General features: G+C 42.5%; 2 protein-coding genes across 2 annotated transcripts; both read right to left on the minus strand.

Moving 5' to 3' along the window:
- Positions 1–3366: 3366 nt before the first annotated feature.
- LOC101968607 (olfactory receptor 2L13) lies at positions 3367–4305 on the minus strand. The gene has a single exon (XM_005342367.3). The coding sequence runs from the start codon at positions 4303–4305 to the stop codon at positions 3367–3369; it is 939 nt and encodes a 312-aa protein (XP_005342424.3).
- A 10706-nt stretch (positions 4306–15011) lies between these two features.
- LOC101967170 (olfactory receptor 2L13) lies at positions 15012–15950 on the minus strand. The gene has a single exon (XM_005342362.1). It carries the CDS (start codon positions 15948–15950, stop codon positions 15012–15014), a length of 939 nt encoding a protein of 312 aa, XP_005342419.1.
- Between the last annotated feature and the right edge of the window lie 1663 nt (positions 15951–17613).

A 17613-nucleotide genomic window follows, 5' to 3' on the forward strand; every position in this document is an offset into this window, starting at 1 on the left:
ACTTAAATCTTTAAATGACCTTTATTCTTACCTCTGTTTTATAACAGGTGGGTGTTTACTTTGTAGTGCAGAGTATTCAAATTCATAGATTATGAACTTGATGAATTCTTACAAGTGCCTTTTTTCTATTTTTGCAATGATCACATATATACTCTTATTTAGTTATAATTTTCTAGTGAAATATAGTGCCCAAGAACGGGCATTTCCTGTCTTGGCAAGCAGGTTGCATGGTAAACTTCTTGCAGACTCCACAGAGGCTCTTTGTCTCTCCCAGGCAAAGGCACTTGCTGCCCTCTGGGACGTCTGCTGCTGCTGCCATCACTGCCATCATGGTGCAGGGAAACCATGAGCAGCTCCAAGATGTGTGTAAATACATGAGAGGCACAATTTAATTGCTCTGTGCACATGTTGCTTGAAAGCAAAAGTGTGAGCTCTGCTGCTGTAGGTAGAGACAAGAATGAACACCACGGAAAGTTTGTGTCCTCCCCAACACATATTAAATGCGACCCCACTGTGGTAGTATTGGAGGTGGGGTGTTCAGGAGGTGCTCCATCAGTCATAATGCAAGACCTCACAAATGAGTGGGAGCTCTGAAAATCGCTTCTGGGGAGCTTGTTCACCCTCACCTCACATGGGGACACAGGACGTGGGCACCACATTTAACCTGAATGCGGCCCTCACCTTGCACAGAATCTTCAGGGATAGATTTGTATTGCTCATATGCCTCCTACCTAAAGGTGTCTTGTTATCGCAGCTTCAATGCACGAAGGTACAATCTTTTCTGGTCGCTTGCTGTCCCTGGAACGAATCCAAAGGATACGGAAATCAGCAAGGTGCTGAGTGCAGGCCCTGTGTTCATACTAGATAGTGAATGGTGGAGGCCACCAGGAGCCTGGTCCACTCCCCTCTGAAACACCATGGTCTTGGGGAACTCATGTCAGCACTGTGCCCTGTAATATCAGCACTGGAATCTCTCAATCCCCTCTTGCTGATGTGGAAGCTAAGCACACAAACAAAACCACCCTTGTAACACCCCTCTAAGGCAGAGCTGGGGTGCCAGAAGGAGGAAGCACCAAGGTGACACACAACTCCTGCAGAACAGCCCCAGCAGGACAATCAAGGGAAACTGTTACCTTCAAAACTGCCACTACCACTGTTGATGGAGCTGTCCACCATGACCTGGAGACTAGGTTTATCAAGTAGCTGCTGGACTCCCTTCAGAGCTTGCCTGCTCACTGAACAACTCCTGCAGACTCCTCCTAATAAGCCCTCAACCTCCCTGTGTTCTCCAGACACACTGCAGTCTACCCAGCCGTGCACTGGTATCCTGCATGCTTTATTCCCAGAGAAAAATATATTTCTGAAGATTCACCTATGTTTTCATGTTTGATTGATTTGTCACACTGATTTTGCTGCAGAGGTCACAGTTAATCTAATATGTTATGCCCATAACTCTGGACGACCAGCAAATATGGAGAACCACAGGATCTCAGAAATGACTTTGTGGAATCCTTTGCCCTAGCAAGTCCTCTGGCTCAGGAGCACAATAAAGCAACACCCACTGGCATGGGACTGCACCAAGGGCAGTTTTTTCCTCTTAGCCCATGACTTAGAAAACTGAATGTAGAAAACACAGAGAGAAGTTCAAATTTCTGCCATCCAATACCTTCTCTAGAAGCTTCTACTGTAGAAATCTTGAGTGTTGGGCAATGTTACCTCTTGAGGAGACTCACCCACATCATCTCCACCTCACAGTGTCCCTAGAGCCCTCTTCACTATGCATCATTTTAGCCATTTCAGACAACTATGAATCTGCAGTCATTATATTGCCCTTCCTCTCATTAATTAAATTGTATCCTCCAACTGTGAGATGCAAAATTTAGAGCACGTGTTATCTGTTTTATAATGGACAGTGTGTGCATTCACAGTTTGATATAAATTGATTTAATAAAGTTTAATTTATGGAAAGAAAAAGGTACTGCTTTCTTTCTATATTGACAGATGGAAATCTTTTTTCACAAATATTTTTCAGCAGTGTGATAATGTGGAATGTAGTAATGATTAATTCCTGATTTAAGAAAAACCTCAACCAAGATACTCACTTTTTTCTCTTTGCTTTTCAAATGTGTGTGTGGGAAAAAAAAAACAATTATATCCAGGAGTAGGTGTTTTATCAAAAGTCTCTGAGTAGTGAGTACATACAACATTGCCTGTCACCCAAAGGTGGGTATGTAATGTTTCATAAAATGGAGGTCAGATTAACATTTTGGCCTTCAATGAGTCCTTTTATTCCACTTTCACAAGTCCAAAAAATAAAAAAAAAAACTTCATACTTCCGTCTCCTAATTATTCAAAAATATTTTTATCCACCTCCATCATTATAACCACGGCCCTTAATGTCCATAGAATTTTCTAGTTACATTCAAATTGGCCTTGAAATCAGATTGTATCACACACGATTTTAAATTGAAGGAGAATGAAAGAAATTAGCACCCACTAAAAGAAAAAGGAAGGAACACTTGAAAGCCAAATGGTGGCTCAGAGCAATCAGGCTGCAGGTATACACCAAGGACAGTGCTCAGCACACACATAAGAAGAGCAATCAAGCTGCATGTCCAGGACCATCCAAAGTGTTGAAGAAGGTGAACAGGGCAATAAACACACACACACACACACACACACACACACACACACACACAAATTGTAGCATTTGTCCTCAAGGCAAAATTACACACAACATGGCCACAGAATAATTAGAGATGTGAAAAACTGGTTTCTAGGACCCACATGGAGTTCCACATCACTACAAGACTAACATTAAAAATTTTTAAAAATGAATGCTTGATTTTAAGAGTACATAGGACAATGCTTTATCCCAAGAACAGAAATCATGGAACAACTCTCCCAGAGGTAGAGGATTATGAATCAACCAGCTCTTGCATTGTTGTAGACACTGACCATATGTGGTGTGGACACTTGAAATGTGGAAAGTAATATGAAGCCATAGTAAATATCAATCTCATAAGAATTTTATTACACTAATATTAATATGTATACAATCAAATGGTGTAAAATAGAGTATGATATAAAATAATCTATAATTATTATCTTTAATTAATAATTTTTAAAAATTAAAAAATATCAGTTTGATTAATATTAACATGGATTGCAATATTTTCAATTAAATAAAAATATTAATAATAAATATAGAAGCTTATAAACATCAAATATCATTTAAATTTATTTTACAGTTAAACGTGTAACTGGAAAACTTTAATTGCATATGTGTCTTATACTTTCTATTGGACATCACACCTCTTGAATCTGCCTGGGAGAAGCAACAGCAAAGAGCAGGGATAGCCACCGTCAATTCTTCCTGGAGGAGAACATCCCCCACACTCTCCTCATGGCCCCCAGGACCTCCTTGTTCCTCAGGCTGTAGACAATTGGGTTGAGCATGGGAGTGAGGACACTGTAGAAAACTGCAAGGATCTTGTCCTCTTCAGGTAAGCGGAGACTCCTGGGACGCAGATAAGTGTAGACAAAAGGTGTGTAGTAAAATATCACCACAGTTAAATGTGTGGCACACGTGGTGAAGGCCTTTTTTCTCCCCTCTTTTGAGCGCATGTGGAAGACAGCAAAAAGGACCCGTCCATAGGAGGCCGTGATGCCAAGGAATGGGAGGAGGAGAAACAGGACTGCACTCACAAACACCATGTACTCATAGTCCCAGGTGTCCACACAGGCCAGAGGCATCATGGCTGGGATGTCACAGTAGAAATGATTGATGGCTCTAGATCTGCAGTAAGGAATCTGAAAAGTATAGATGGTGTGTGCCAGGGAGTTGATGGAGCTCAGCGTCCAGGACCCCAGGATCATCTTCACACATACCCTTTTACTCATGCGTATGGGGTAGTGGAGGGGGTGGCAGATGGCCACAAAGCGATCATAGGCCATGGAGGCCAGAAGTAAGCCTTCAGAACATGCCAATGTCACAAAGAAGAAGATTTGTACACCACAGCCCAGGAAGGAGATGCTTTTCTGCCCAGAGAGGAAGTTGTATACCATCTTGGGGACCGTGGAGGAGATGTACATCAGGTCCATGAGGGAGAGCTGGCTGAGGAGAAAGTACATGGGGGTGTGGAGCCGGGGGTCCAAGAAGATGAGGGCAGTCATCCCTGAGTTCCCCAAACAGGCAAAAACAAACACAGAGACGATCAGGAGCAAGAGAAGTAGACCAGCTTGGTTTTGCGGTAACAGCCCCAATAAAATGAAATCACTTGAAGTTTGGTTCCATTTCTCCATGGAAATGCACTGCTTTGATATGCTTGAAAGAAAAATAAATAGAAAAGCTAAGAATGAAACATCAAATGAATCAGCACAGGAGAATAACAAGGAATTGACTTTATGAAACCTTGTTTAGATTGAAATCTTTTTTCATTCAACATCACAGCTCTTGTTGAATTGATTTTAACCTGAATTAAACATTCCTTTCCCAGTCCTCACTGGTAAGCATCTTAACAAGTCATAGACACAAACATAGTCCTGAAATACAGCCTAGTAACAGGCACAGCAAACTCAGTGAAGCAGCTGGAGGCTCCTTCCTGGTGACTCCTGCAGGGGACCTTCCTCAAGGCTGTATGAATGGTCTCAGCACTGAGGAAGCCGGGATCCCTCCTTTCTGGCCTCCTTAATTCAACACTCACGTTTACCACACACACGACCTGTGTGCTCAGAAGACCCCTATGGGCTCATGTGACGCTAGGTGCTCATGATCTTGCCTCTTCCACATCCCTCATTTCTGACCTTTCCTCCCCAGATGTCACTCTTGACACTCAATAAACTGGGATCTTCTCCCCAGTACTGTACAGCTCACCTTCTAAAAGACAGTCCTCTCCTGGTCCCTCAGTGTGTCACCAAACACAATCAAACTGTAAAAGGCTTCTATGTCCTGTGAGATCCACCTGGTCATAATGTGTTCTTTAGTGTTTTTTTTTTTCCTAACGAGTCTTCCATTATCTGAGGCCCTACAAACCCAATATCCAACATCTAGATTTTCATGCATATTTTTCTTTTCTTTGTGTAAACCAATGACCCATGATTAGAGTGACAGAGTAAATAATTCATGTAGATTTTGTGCTCTTTGCTTGAATCACCTAGAACCAGTGTGGTAACAGAAATATATTGTGGATGTGGACAACAGAACCACACACTCACATATTCTTTCTATGTATGAAACATTGACATTCCCTAAATTCTCTGAACTATTTTTCACATAATTACACTTATTATTGCCCATCCCTAACACTAATCTGTATATTTCTGTGTTAATACCCTCATTTTCCAAATGCAAATGGTAGTGCTCATTGATGTGAAGAATACAGCTATGCCTGGGATCAGACCCTGAATCTGTGTGCCTAGTTCACATTTCTAATCTTCTAAAATGCCAAATTTAGTAATTGATGAATGATTTACTGTGTGTAAATTTATTCATTCAATTCAATATGTGTAATTACTAGTCCTCCCCAAAATAAATCATATTGCATTCCATATTTCCACCTAGGTTAATTAAGGCGCACAGAGCTAAGGGGGACTGATCACCTGCACTTCCTGTCCTGTGGATGGTTGTCAGATGAGCAGGCAGGAGGGCGACTGTGCAGCTAAGCTGTTCAAGGAGGAAGGATGTGAGCTGTGTGCATTATACAAGAGAATAACAAAAACTAGACGTTCCGCATGGACAGCAAAAAAAATGAAAAAGATGAAAAAATGAGTGACTTTACCTTTCTTGATATTTTTTTCTTACTTTTTATGTACAGGTCTTTACTTGGCAACTTTTATCTCAACTCATTACAGCCTTTCTTTTTCCCTTTCTGCCATCCATGTCTGGCAATTGCTTTTGTTCTTCTTTCATTTTTCCAAATATGCATAAAACGTATCATAGCATTTCTTTCAATTTCAGTATGTGAGTCTGACTTCTTCCCTGCACTTGGTTTTGGCTTTTGCACTTAATATGTTGGTGCTCTTCCATCTGAAAGCCACAATGGTGCCAGATCCTGTCTTAGATATTAATTTTGATAGTCATCTTGGATCATTGCTATTTTCTCAGAAAAAAACAGTAATTGATAGTTTGATACTATTAATCACCTTTGGTAACTTAAACAAAATTGTTGCTTTTTGTAACTGGGTAAACAGGAATAAAATTTTGAAAGAGAGTTTATCATAAAAATGAAAGTACATTGTTAGATCTCTGCAGTTGTCAGATGCTGAGAGTGAGAATACCTGCTCATGTCCCCAGCAGCAGCACCAAGCCCTGGGCAACAGGAGGGGTGGGATCCCCAGGCTCCTTTGCTTCTAACAACTTTGAGAAGCAAAGACTCATGACCTCATAGAAAAATAAAAAGCATTGATCCCACCATCATGACACATTCATCCTTAATGTGCTCACTGCTTCTGTTTTGTGGCCGTGCTTCAGGTATCGACTTACTTTAGTGGTTAAAATAGACAACATTCCACAATCTAGAGCTCATATTTAGTGGGTGACAGACAACAGAGCAGCAGCTCAGACACATGCTGTGAGTTGTGTGGACATTAGTGACACCAAGAACCAAAGTGCAAGGAGGAAGGACAGAGGGACAGCTGGGCAACAGCACTGAATACCACTCCAAGGAGGTGCTATTGGGGCCCTCAGGCTCTGGACCACTCTGCACAGACTGAGGAGCAGGACCAGTCCTGGAGGGAGCCTGCCTGGGTCATCAGTGCAGCAGCAGGAACAAGAAGGCTCTGGAAGCTCAGGCCCCAGGGCAAGTGTGTAAGGAGGAGAGGACTCAGACTCTGCTCTGGACCAGGTGAGAGGCCAGTGGGTGTGGCATGGGGTCAGGTCCCCTTCTGGAGCTCACACAGGAGGCTCTGGTTGAGGAGAGAGCTGAGAGGAGGAGCCTAGGGCAGAGACTGGGCAGTGGGCAATGAGGACAGCTGGGGCTACCCTGGGTTTAGCAAAGGAAGCCAAGCATGCCAGGGACCCCTGGGCACATCAGCTCAGCTGGGGGCTGCTTAGGGACAGGGTAGGACCCATTGAACCACCCCTCTCTGCTGCTTGGCTCAGGGGTTAGTTCACAGTGGGCTCTCAGAAGTTCTGCTGATTAACAGAACCAAATATGAACCTCAGAGGTAAATTAGCAAAATAGACCAAACTACGAAAAAGTGACTAGATCATTTTATATATCAACATTTAACATATAGATCCTTTCGTGTAGGGCATGAGAACCTCTTGTGCTGCCTTCCTCCTTTCTAGGTTTAGTCCTCACTTAATTTCAGAGGAGGAAAGATACCAATAGTCCTGGTAGTGCCAAGCCCGGAGCACACAGTCTACTGTAAATTTACGTTTTCTCTGAACCAGTCATTTTGAAGGAAGGCTTTTGTTTATATTTAGATTATCTGCTGAGTAATTGGAGTTCAGAGTATTATATCAATGGTTCAATGATAGTTACTACAGCTGTACATTTTTTATCTACACTGACAAGTTTCACGTTGTCAGGCAATCATTGCAGACAGTGATTTTCGGAATCCTGAATATCTGGTATTTGAAGCTTTTAGGATCTGAGACATTGGAGCTAGCCAGAGGGTCTATTTCCATCCAGGAATACTGATTTTTTTTCTTGTGGGAGACTTCCTTATTTCATGCATCACAATTACATGAAACACCGACTTCTGGGTAACAATATAACTTGGACAGTGTTGTTCTTGTGACTTCAGTTGGGTGCAAGATCTGTGTCCCTCTTGACCATGCTACAAGTCATACTGCTTAAATATATAGAATTTAAAAAAAAACTAACCTCATGTGATAGGGCAAAATACATGTATGAGTACCAAGTGTGGCACTCTGAGTTTATCTCTGGAAGTCATAAGAAAATAATTTTAAAAGTCTTGTAGACAGTCAGTCCAAGACTAATCGGGAAATTATTGACCTGCAGCTGACTTGGTCTCAACATCCTCAGGTAAGAGCTGTGGGGATAGAGTAAGTAACTTGTGTGTATCCAGCTCATAGAGGGGCCTGAAGGTATGTCCCTCTCCCCTCTTTCTTCCCTGCATTAATCCATGAGGACACTCAGACACAGAAAAATCCATATCTCAATTAAATTCACACCACTGGCGGGTACCCCAGGGTAGAATTTTAACAGTTCACATCAATACAGTCACTTAAGATTGTTCTTGCTTTTTCCAGTGTGTTATGGAACAAACTGATCTCTGTTCAACAGAAAGTGTGTCCTTATGTTAGGAAAGTCACACTTCAAAAATATGTCTCTTGTTTACATCTAGCCCAAATCGACTGGGTTTCATAGTATCAGTTTGACTCACCTTGTCTGAAGTTCTTGAGTTTGCACTATGAAAGGAATAGGTTTATAATTAAAAGTTTGTCTGCTGAGAGTTTAATGAATTCTTCAATATGTTTAAATAGTCTGCAGCGTTCAGCAGCTAGCTCCTGCCACTGAGCAACAGGCCTGGATCTCACCAAGCTCTCCTGACAGGAGAAAACAAAGACACAGGAGAGAATCCTCAGGACACATGCAGCGCCCACTGCTCCAATCTCTACCAAGTCTTTATGCTGAAATCTCAAAGCTCTTCACCTTGTGCAGTGTTCCCTCTGTTATTGCTTTGCTCACACAGTAAGACATGTCACACTTGCTTCCTCAAGGTCTACAGGAGGACAGAAGGATGAGCTGCTGCACCAGATATGCAGAACCTTCCTCTACCAAGCCTCACATGCCCTCCCTTTGCCTCTAATGGACCCTCAATGTCAAAGCTCACAGGGACAGGTGTATTGGCCATTTCACCTGACTCTGCTGACTTGGAGATGAACTCAGCTCAAACTTAAGAGCAACTCCACCCACCTGCTCAGCTCTGCAGCTCTGGCCTGCTGCCCAGAATTAGTCTCCAGGGGGATGAACCCAGCTATTCTAGAACAGGATGGAGAGCTGTATGAGATATTTAGTAATGTTCATCAAAATCCTCTGGTTTATAAGCAATAGAACTCAGGATCAACATGAAGCAGGCAGCTCTTACTAGTACTTTGCTGAGTTATAGTAGCAGGAGCAATGACCTTGTCCAACATAGTTTCCAGAGGCATTTATTGGTGATTGTGACTAAATTAAATTTGCTATGACAACATCCTTCCTTCTCTTTGAGAAGCAGACAGATGAATACTAAAAATCCCAATGCACTCAGAAGTTATACTAAAGTAGAAAGTAATCTTAGAGGCCTTGTGATGAAATGAGGTCTTAGGTCTACCCCTTATTAGGACACTATACTGGAAAATATACAGAAGACATTAGTTTGTTGCCAAGTCCTTAAAACAAGACTAATGGAGGGATAGTCTAGACGTGCCTGGAAGTATGGCTGCCAAGTGTTTGCAAAGTGTCTGTTGCAGGGTCAGAATGGGCAGACATAGGATCCCTCAGTCTCCCATCCAGTCCACAGATTGTAAACCAGAGAGGTGAGCATTTGAAATTTATGGGGTACTTGTCTATGTCCTGTGGCCTTTTATCATGAAAAGAGACAGCAATATCATTCCATGAGACTGTATTCAATAAATATTTGTGGCCAGTATCATGGAAATAGGATGAAGTGCAAAAACTCAACAAGTTTTGGACAAGGCGAGTGGATAAGGTACAGAAATGTAGAGGTTTCTATTGTCACTGTCACTGCTGACTTCTGTGTGCAGCTTCTGTCTTCCTCTGGGCAGTGTCACCCACTGCCTTTACCTGCTCGATGCCAGCCCAGCTGATCCCACTTCCGGCCTGTCAGCAGGCTATGAGAATCCATGAGGGTCACTGACACATGGCTGGAGAGACAGCAGGCCATGATGACTGAACTCTTGTCATTTAGGAGCACAAACCTCATCTTGGCTCCTGTAGTGTGTCACAAGAAGACTTTTTGTTTTGTGTTTTATTTCTTTTGGTCACAAGAATTGAGCCAAGGGGTGCTTCACCACTGCACCACGTCCCCAGCCCTGTAGTGTTTCTGAAGTTTTCACTTTTGATGACACGATAGTGTAATGTTTCTTATAGGGGATGAAGTCTAAGGCAATGTCCAACAATCAAACATGGGAGGGACCAGCATAGGAAAGAGTGAGGGGAGGTGGACTCTAAGATGGATGGGTCGAGGGTTTAGTGTGGCGAGTGGAGTTAGGAATATGGAGGCCATTCCTGGCATCCTCCCCATGTTCAGCACACAACCCACTTACACCCCACGGGGCATGGCTACTCGTGGACCAGACCATGTCTGCAAAGAGACTTTGCTTCCCAGGTGCTGTGCTTCATGTGTCTATTGAAGAGGGTCGGGGACAGTGAACAGGTGTGGACCAAGTGGTCTCACTCATTCTTACCATGCTATATGACAATCCATTTTAATAGTTTAATTCCGAGAAAAATATTTCTTATAGCTCTAGGGTTGTCCAGAGGGTTACAGGTAAAAAAGTATTGTGATGAATTTCTGATAAATGTTTTTCTAAATAAAGTGTTCATGGTGACTGAAGTGTGTAATCCTCCGGGAGGTATTTGTTGCTGTCCATTGGTTATTTGGATTTTGGCAGTGCTGACTGTCTAACCCAGTGTCTCTTGCCTAGGAGGCAAGGGCTTCTCCACTGAGCTGTACCTGAGGCCTTGATTTAAATACAAACTTGCCAGTAGCATGATTCTCACCTTCTGGTAATGCATAGAAGTTGTTTTGTTGTTTTTTTTTGTGTTGTTTTGTTTCTGTTTAAGAAAAGCCCAGAGGGAATGCATACTTCAATGCTTATTTATGCATTTTATCACCTGATCTATCTTCAACTACAAGGTAAACTACAGATTTACTTTACTGTTAATACTCGGTTCATTCTGTTCTTTGTAATTAAAGAGCATTTTAAGTCTCAAAAATCTTTCCTTTTAATTTCTTAAATCTCCAGGTGATCCATCATTTTGTTTCAATATTTCAAGTGGTAAGAGTTCCCTTTGTAATTTCCATGTCCAAATCCATAGAATCGTTATGTGCTTATATGTACACTTTAATTTTGTAATAATTTCATGGTGATGTTTGATCTTTAGCCTGTCAGGTATCTCCTTTCCTAGAATGTAGATGAGATGGAAAGAGTTTTACAGACTCCACAGGAAAGGGCTATGAACAGAGGAGGAAACCAGCCTCCTCCATGGGTAGAACCTCTGCCAGCCGAGGCTCCTGCTCTCTCTGGGGACTGTCCACTAGGCACACCTCTTACATCTGCTGCTGCTGCCATCACTAGCATCATCTCACCCCATCACATGTCTGCAGCTCCCTGGGTTCCATGGAACCATGAGCTGCTCCAAGGAGTCTGTGTGCCCATGAGAAGCACAGCTGATTTCTTCATGTACATGTTGCTTGAGAGCAAACATGCGAGCCCTGCTGCTGGACTATACCCCGCTGATGCTGCCACTTGCTGAGCAACTCAGATTTTATGCATGACCAGAGATGAAATAATTAGGAACTCCAATGTGGCAGCAGCACAGCCATAAATCAATGTGGGGGCTTTAGAGCATAACATACCAGGCCAGTGCCCAGGTCATATGTCCCAAGGCAACCTGAGGAAGGAAAGAACAAAGGGGTAGGATAATAAGGACATTATGGAAATGCAGGTATAGATGAGAATGTTAAATGGGGAAAGTTTGTGTCCTCCCCAAATGCGTGTTAAAATTCTAACCGCACAGGGATGGCATTGGAGGGAGGGTCTTTGGGAAGAAATCAATAGTTATGAATGTCAGATCTGACAAATGGACCAGCTCCTAGAGTTTGTTCCCATTCCACCATGTGAGGACACAGCAAGAGGGCCCCATGTTTCACCAGGATGCAGCCCCCACCACACACTGAATCAGAAATAGATGTGCATTGCTGATAGGCTTCCTACATGAAGGTCTCTTGTCACCACAGCTTGTTTGCTCTAAGGTGAAGTCACTGCTGTTCTGGTCTCTTGCTGTCCCTGGAACAAACTGGAAGGACATTGAATTCAGTAGAGGTGCTGAGTGCGGGCCCTGTGCTCCTTCTGGGTAGGGAATGACAGGGGAATGGAAAGCCTGGTCCACTCTTCTCTCAAAGACCATAGCCTTGTGGAACCCGTGCATGTCTTTGAACGAATGGGAGCACTGTGCCCCACCACGTCTGCAGTGGAGTCTCTCAAGCCCCTCTTGCTGATGTGGAAGTTCAGCACACGGTACAAGAAACACTCTTGTAACACCCTCTAAGGCAGAGCTGAGGTGCCAGAAGGAGGAGGCACCAAGGTGACACACAAGCACAGCACAACAGCCCCAGCAGGACAATCCAGGGGAGCAGTTTCTGATCTTCAAGACTACATTTTCTTCCTTAACAACTGTTGATGGAACTTTCTACCATGACCTTGAGACTAGCTCTCCAGGTAGCTGCTGGACCTGCTGGACCTCCTTTCAGAGCTTGCTGAACAATCCTGATGATTCCTCCTCCTAATAAACCCGCAGCCTGTTCTGTGTTCTCCAGACACACTGCAGTCCGCCCAGCCTGTGCACTGGTGTCCTACACGCTCCATTCCCAGAGGAAATTCCTTTTTTTAAGACTTATTTTTTTTTTACTTTTTGCCTGTTTGGTTGACTTTCACATTGACACTGCTGCAAATGTCACATTTAATCCAATTTTCGTGCTTGTAAATCTTAATTACCAGAAACTTTCTAAAATCCCTTGCCCTACCAAGTCCTCTGGCTCAGGAACAAAATGAAGCAACATGTGAATGAGAAGAGCAATCATCCTGCAGGTGCACACCAAGGACAATGTCCAGCACATGAATGAGAAGAGCAATCAGGCTGCAGGTGCACACCAAGAGCAGTGCCCAGCATATGAATGAGAAGAGCACTGACATGGGACTGAACCAGGGGCACTCCTTTCCTCTTAGCCCATGACAGTAGAATGTAGGTAACACGGAGAATTCAGATTTCCTATACCTTCTTTAGTAGCTTCTAGTCAACCTCAAGTGGTGAGCAAGGATGCCTCTTGGGAAGACTCACCCACATCATCTGCACCTCACAGTGTCCCTAGAGCCCACTTCACTGTGCACAATTTTGGCCATTTTCAGACAACTATCAATATGTAGTCATTATATTGCCCTTCCTCTCATGCATTATATTTTCTCCTTCAACTGTGAGAGGCAAATTTTATAGCATGTTGTATCTTATTTTATGGTTTTATAACAGGCAGTGTGTGCATTTACAGTTTTATTATAAATTAATTTAATAAGTTTGATTTGAGGAAATATAGTATTACTTTCCTTTCAATTTTGACAGATGAGTATCTTTTTATCACAATGGGGCTTTCAGCACTGTGATATGGTGGAATATAATAATAATGAACTTCCTGTTTTGAGATTTACTTCAACGCAGTTATACAGTTTTTTTTTCTATTTGCCTTTAAAATGTTGTGTGGAGGAAATACTTCAAGGAATAAGTGTTTCATCAGTCTTTTAATAGTGATTACATAAAAAATTGTATATCAACCAAAGTTAGATATCTAAGTGTCGCATACATTGAAGGCACTGGGTTCAAGCCTCAGAACCACATAAAATGAATAAAGAAAATAAAGGTGTTGTGTCCATCTACACTTAAAAAATTTAAAAAGCAGGATGGCAGCTCATGAGCATGGACTTGGGAATGTGGACAGGGCACAAGAAGGAGAGTTACCCCAGGGAGATCTGGGCATGTTGCAGATGGCTCACCAAAATGGTCAGGTAAACCGGTTAGAAAGGATGAGACACAGTGATAACTTGTTATGGTTTAGTATTAGGTGTCCCCCAAAAGTTCATGTTTGAGACAATGCCAGAAAGTTCAGAAGTGAAATGACCAGGTTATGAGAGTGTGATTATGATTAACTGGGTGACAGCTGCAGTCATGTAGAAGGTGTGTAGAGGTGTTGTGTCATGGGGGCATGCCTTTGTGGGTATATGTTCTTCTTGGAGAGCTAGCACTCTCTCTGCTTCCTGATTGTCATGTGTTAAGCTGCTAATGAAAACACAACTCTATGCACAAGTCTCTCTGTGATGCTTTGCCTTGGAAATGCATGTGCTGTAGAGAGGCACATATCAGTATCTATCCATAGTTTAGCAAACCTGAGACCCCAAAATCCAGCTCAGATGAGCCAATGATGATAAAAGCCAAGGATGACTGTTTCAGTAAAGCCAAGGAGCATCCACAGTGTTGAATCAAGGAGTTAAACAGGGAAGTAAACAACAACAGGAAAAAGTCTAGCATTTGTCCTCAAGACAAAGAAAGCTTCTTTACATATAACATGCCAGGAGACCAATTAGAGGTGGGAATAACTGAGGTTTTAGGAGCCACATGGTTCCATATCTCTACAAGAATAAAATTAAAATTAGAAGAAAATAATAAATGGCTGTGTTTTAGAGTTCAACAGAAAATTCTTTGCCCCCAAAACAGAAATCTTTGAAAAACAGTCTCTGAAGGAGAGGATTAAAAATCCCACCAGTCTTGCACTTTTGTAGACTCTGGCCAGATCACATGTGCTGTGGACACTTGAAATGTGGACAATACATATTTCTATGTGCTAAAAATATAATGTACACACAGGCCTTGAAAATTTAGAATAAAAATAAAATATAAATCACAGTAATAATATAATGCATAAATAGGTAGACATAATGTCAATGTCATAACAAATACTATTATATAAATATCAATGTGTGTACAAACAGATGGTGTAAAATATCCTATGATATAAATTGATCTTCAATTAATTCATCACTGTTAATATTAACATTGATTGCAATGTTTTCAATTCAATACAAATATCAATAATTAATGCAATTTTTAATAATCACCAAGATATCATAATGAATTTTATTTATTTTTACATGTTTGACTAGTAAACTTTAATTGCATATGTGTCTCATACTTGTATTGGTCAGCCCTTCTGAACACTGCTTAGTCTGCATGGAGAGAAGCCATACAGAGGAGCAGGGACAGCCATGCTCACTTCTTCCTGGAGGAGAGCATCCCACACACTCTCCTCATGGCCCCCAGCACCTCCTTGTTCCTCAGGCTGTAGACAATTGGGTTGAGCATGGGGGTGAGGACGCTGTAGAAAACTGCAAGAATTTTGTCCTCTTCTGGTGAGCGGAGACTCCTGGGACGGAGATAAGTGTAGACAAAAGGAGCATAGTAAAATGTCACCACAGTTAAATGTGTGGCGCACGTGGTGAAGGCCTTTTTCCTTCCCTCTTTTGAACGCATGTGGAAGACAGCAAAAAGGACCCGTCCATAGGAGACCATGATGCCAAGGAAAGGCAGGAAGAGAAACAGGGTGGTGCTCACAAACACCATGTACTCATAGACCCAGGTGTCCATACAGGCCAGAGGCATCATGGCTGGGATGTCACAGAAGAAATGATTGATTTCTCTAGATCTGCAGTAAGGAATCTGAAAAGTATAGATGGTGTGTGCCAGGGAGTTGATGGAGCCCAGTGCCCAGGACCCCAGGATCATCTTCACACATACCCTTTTATTCATGTGTATGGGGTAGTGGAGGGGGTGGCAGATGGCCACAAAGCGGTCATAGGCCATGGAGGCCAGGAGTAAGCCTTCAGAACATCCCATGGTTATGAAGAAGAAGATCTGCATGGCACACCCCAGGACAGAGATGCTTCTCTGGCCAGAGAGGAAGTTATATGTCATTTTGGGGACGGTGGAGGAGATGTACATAAGGTCCATGAGGGAGAGCTGGCTTAGGAGAAAGTACATGGGGGTATGGAGCCGCAGGTCCAAGAAGATGAGGGCAGTCATCCCTGAGTTCCCCAAACAGGCGAGAACAAACACAGAGATGATCAAGAGCAAGAGAAGGAGGCCAGTTTGGTTATGGGGTAACAGCCCCAACAAAATAAAATCATTTGAAGTTTGGTTCCATTTCTCCATGGAAATGCACTGCTTTGATTTGTTTGAAAGAAAAACAGAAGCAAGAAACTATCCACTACACCTGCAATGAAGCAGAAAAGGAAAATAAAAAGAAGTCAACTTTATTATTGTTTAGAATGAATTGCTTTTTCTTCAACACTGTACCTTTTCCAGAATTGACTTTAAAATCTAAATTGCTTGTTCCTGTTGCAATTGCTTCTGGTAACCACCTGAGTACGACACAATAGACAAACATAAGAAATATAAAGTCAAGTACAATCTGGATGAGTGGATAAAGAAAATGTGGTACATTTACACGATGGAATTCTACTCAGCCATAAAGAGAAATGGAATTATGGCATCTGCTGGTAAATAGATAGAATTTGGGACTGTTATGCTGAATGAAGAAGCAAAGGCCAAATGTTTTCTCTGATATGTGGATGCTAACACATGTCAGGGGGTTGTTAGGGAAGATTATAAGTACTTTAAATTAGATAAAGGGAAATGAAGAGAAGGGAGAGGGAAAGGGAATAGGAAAGATAATAGAATGATTTGGACATAACTTCCCTGGGTGCACATATGAACACATGAACAATGTAACTCATCCACAAGGAGAATAATGGGAAATGATACTCATTGTATGCATATAAATACATCCTACAGCCATGTATAAATTCTAAGAAGACAAAGTGGCCCAGGTATCAAACACAAAAGGGGCCGCTGGAGCCTTCTTCCTAGAGCACTCATGGCAGGAGCCTTCCCCAGGGCCACACAGCAGCCTCAGCACCCAGTCCCAGCACAGACTCTCCTCACACCTGTGGGCGTGACGCTAGGTGCTCGGGACCTTGCCTCTTTGCATCCCTCATTTCTGACCTTCCCTCCCCTGATGTCACTCTTGCCACTCAGTAAACTGGGATCTTCTCCCCAGGACTGTACCGCTAACCTTCTAAAAGACAGTCCACTCCTGGTCTCTCAGTGTATCACCATACACAATCATTGTTCTTGACCTGTACAGGTCTTCTGTGCCCTATGAGACCCGCCTGATCATAAGGTGCTCCTTAGTTACTGTTTCTGCCAGAATAAAGTTTCTATTTTCTGAGGCTTACAAACCCAATATCCACACACATCTCTCTTTTCTTTGTGTAAGCCAATGACCATGGTAAAGGTGAACAGAATGAATAATGCACATGGCTTTCACACTGTTTGCTTACAGCAGCTAGAACCAGGGTGGCAACAGAAATATAACATGGTGTGGACAATGGAAACACACACTCACTTTACTTTCTGTGTGTGTGACATTACAACTCCAGAACTTCTCTCGACTCTTCTTCCCATGATTACATTTATTATGGTCCATCCATGACACAAGTCTGTGTATCTGTAATTTTCAGAATGGTGTGAATCTGAGGTTTGAAGCTTTTGGGACCTGGGAGTTAGACGTAAGTGTCTACTTTCATCTATGAATAATTTTCTGATGTGGCCTAATATATGTAAGAGTATCAAGTCTAACACGCTAAGTTTCTTTTTAGAACTTGTAAGGAAAAGAGTTTTAAGAGTCTTATGGACAATCAGTCCATGACTAATTGGGAAACTGTTGAGCCTCTGCTCACTCGGTCCTAATATCCACAGGTGAGAGCTGTGGAGATGGAGTAGGTGAGCTCTGTGGGTCCAGCAGGACTTGAAG

The sequence above is a fragment of the Ictidomys tridecemlineatus genome, chromosome 1, assembly GCF_052094955.1.
Source record: "Ictidomys tridecemlineatus isolate mIctTri1 chromosome 1, mIctTri1.hap1, whole genome shotgun sequence".
Taxonomy (NCBI): domain Eukaryota; kingdom Metazoa; phylum Chordata; class Mammalia; order Rodentia; family Sciuridae; genus Ictidomys; species Ictidomys tridecemlineatus.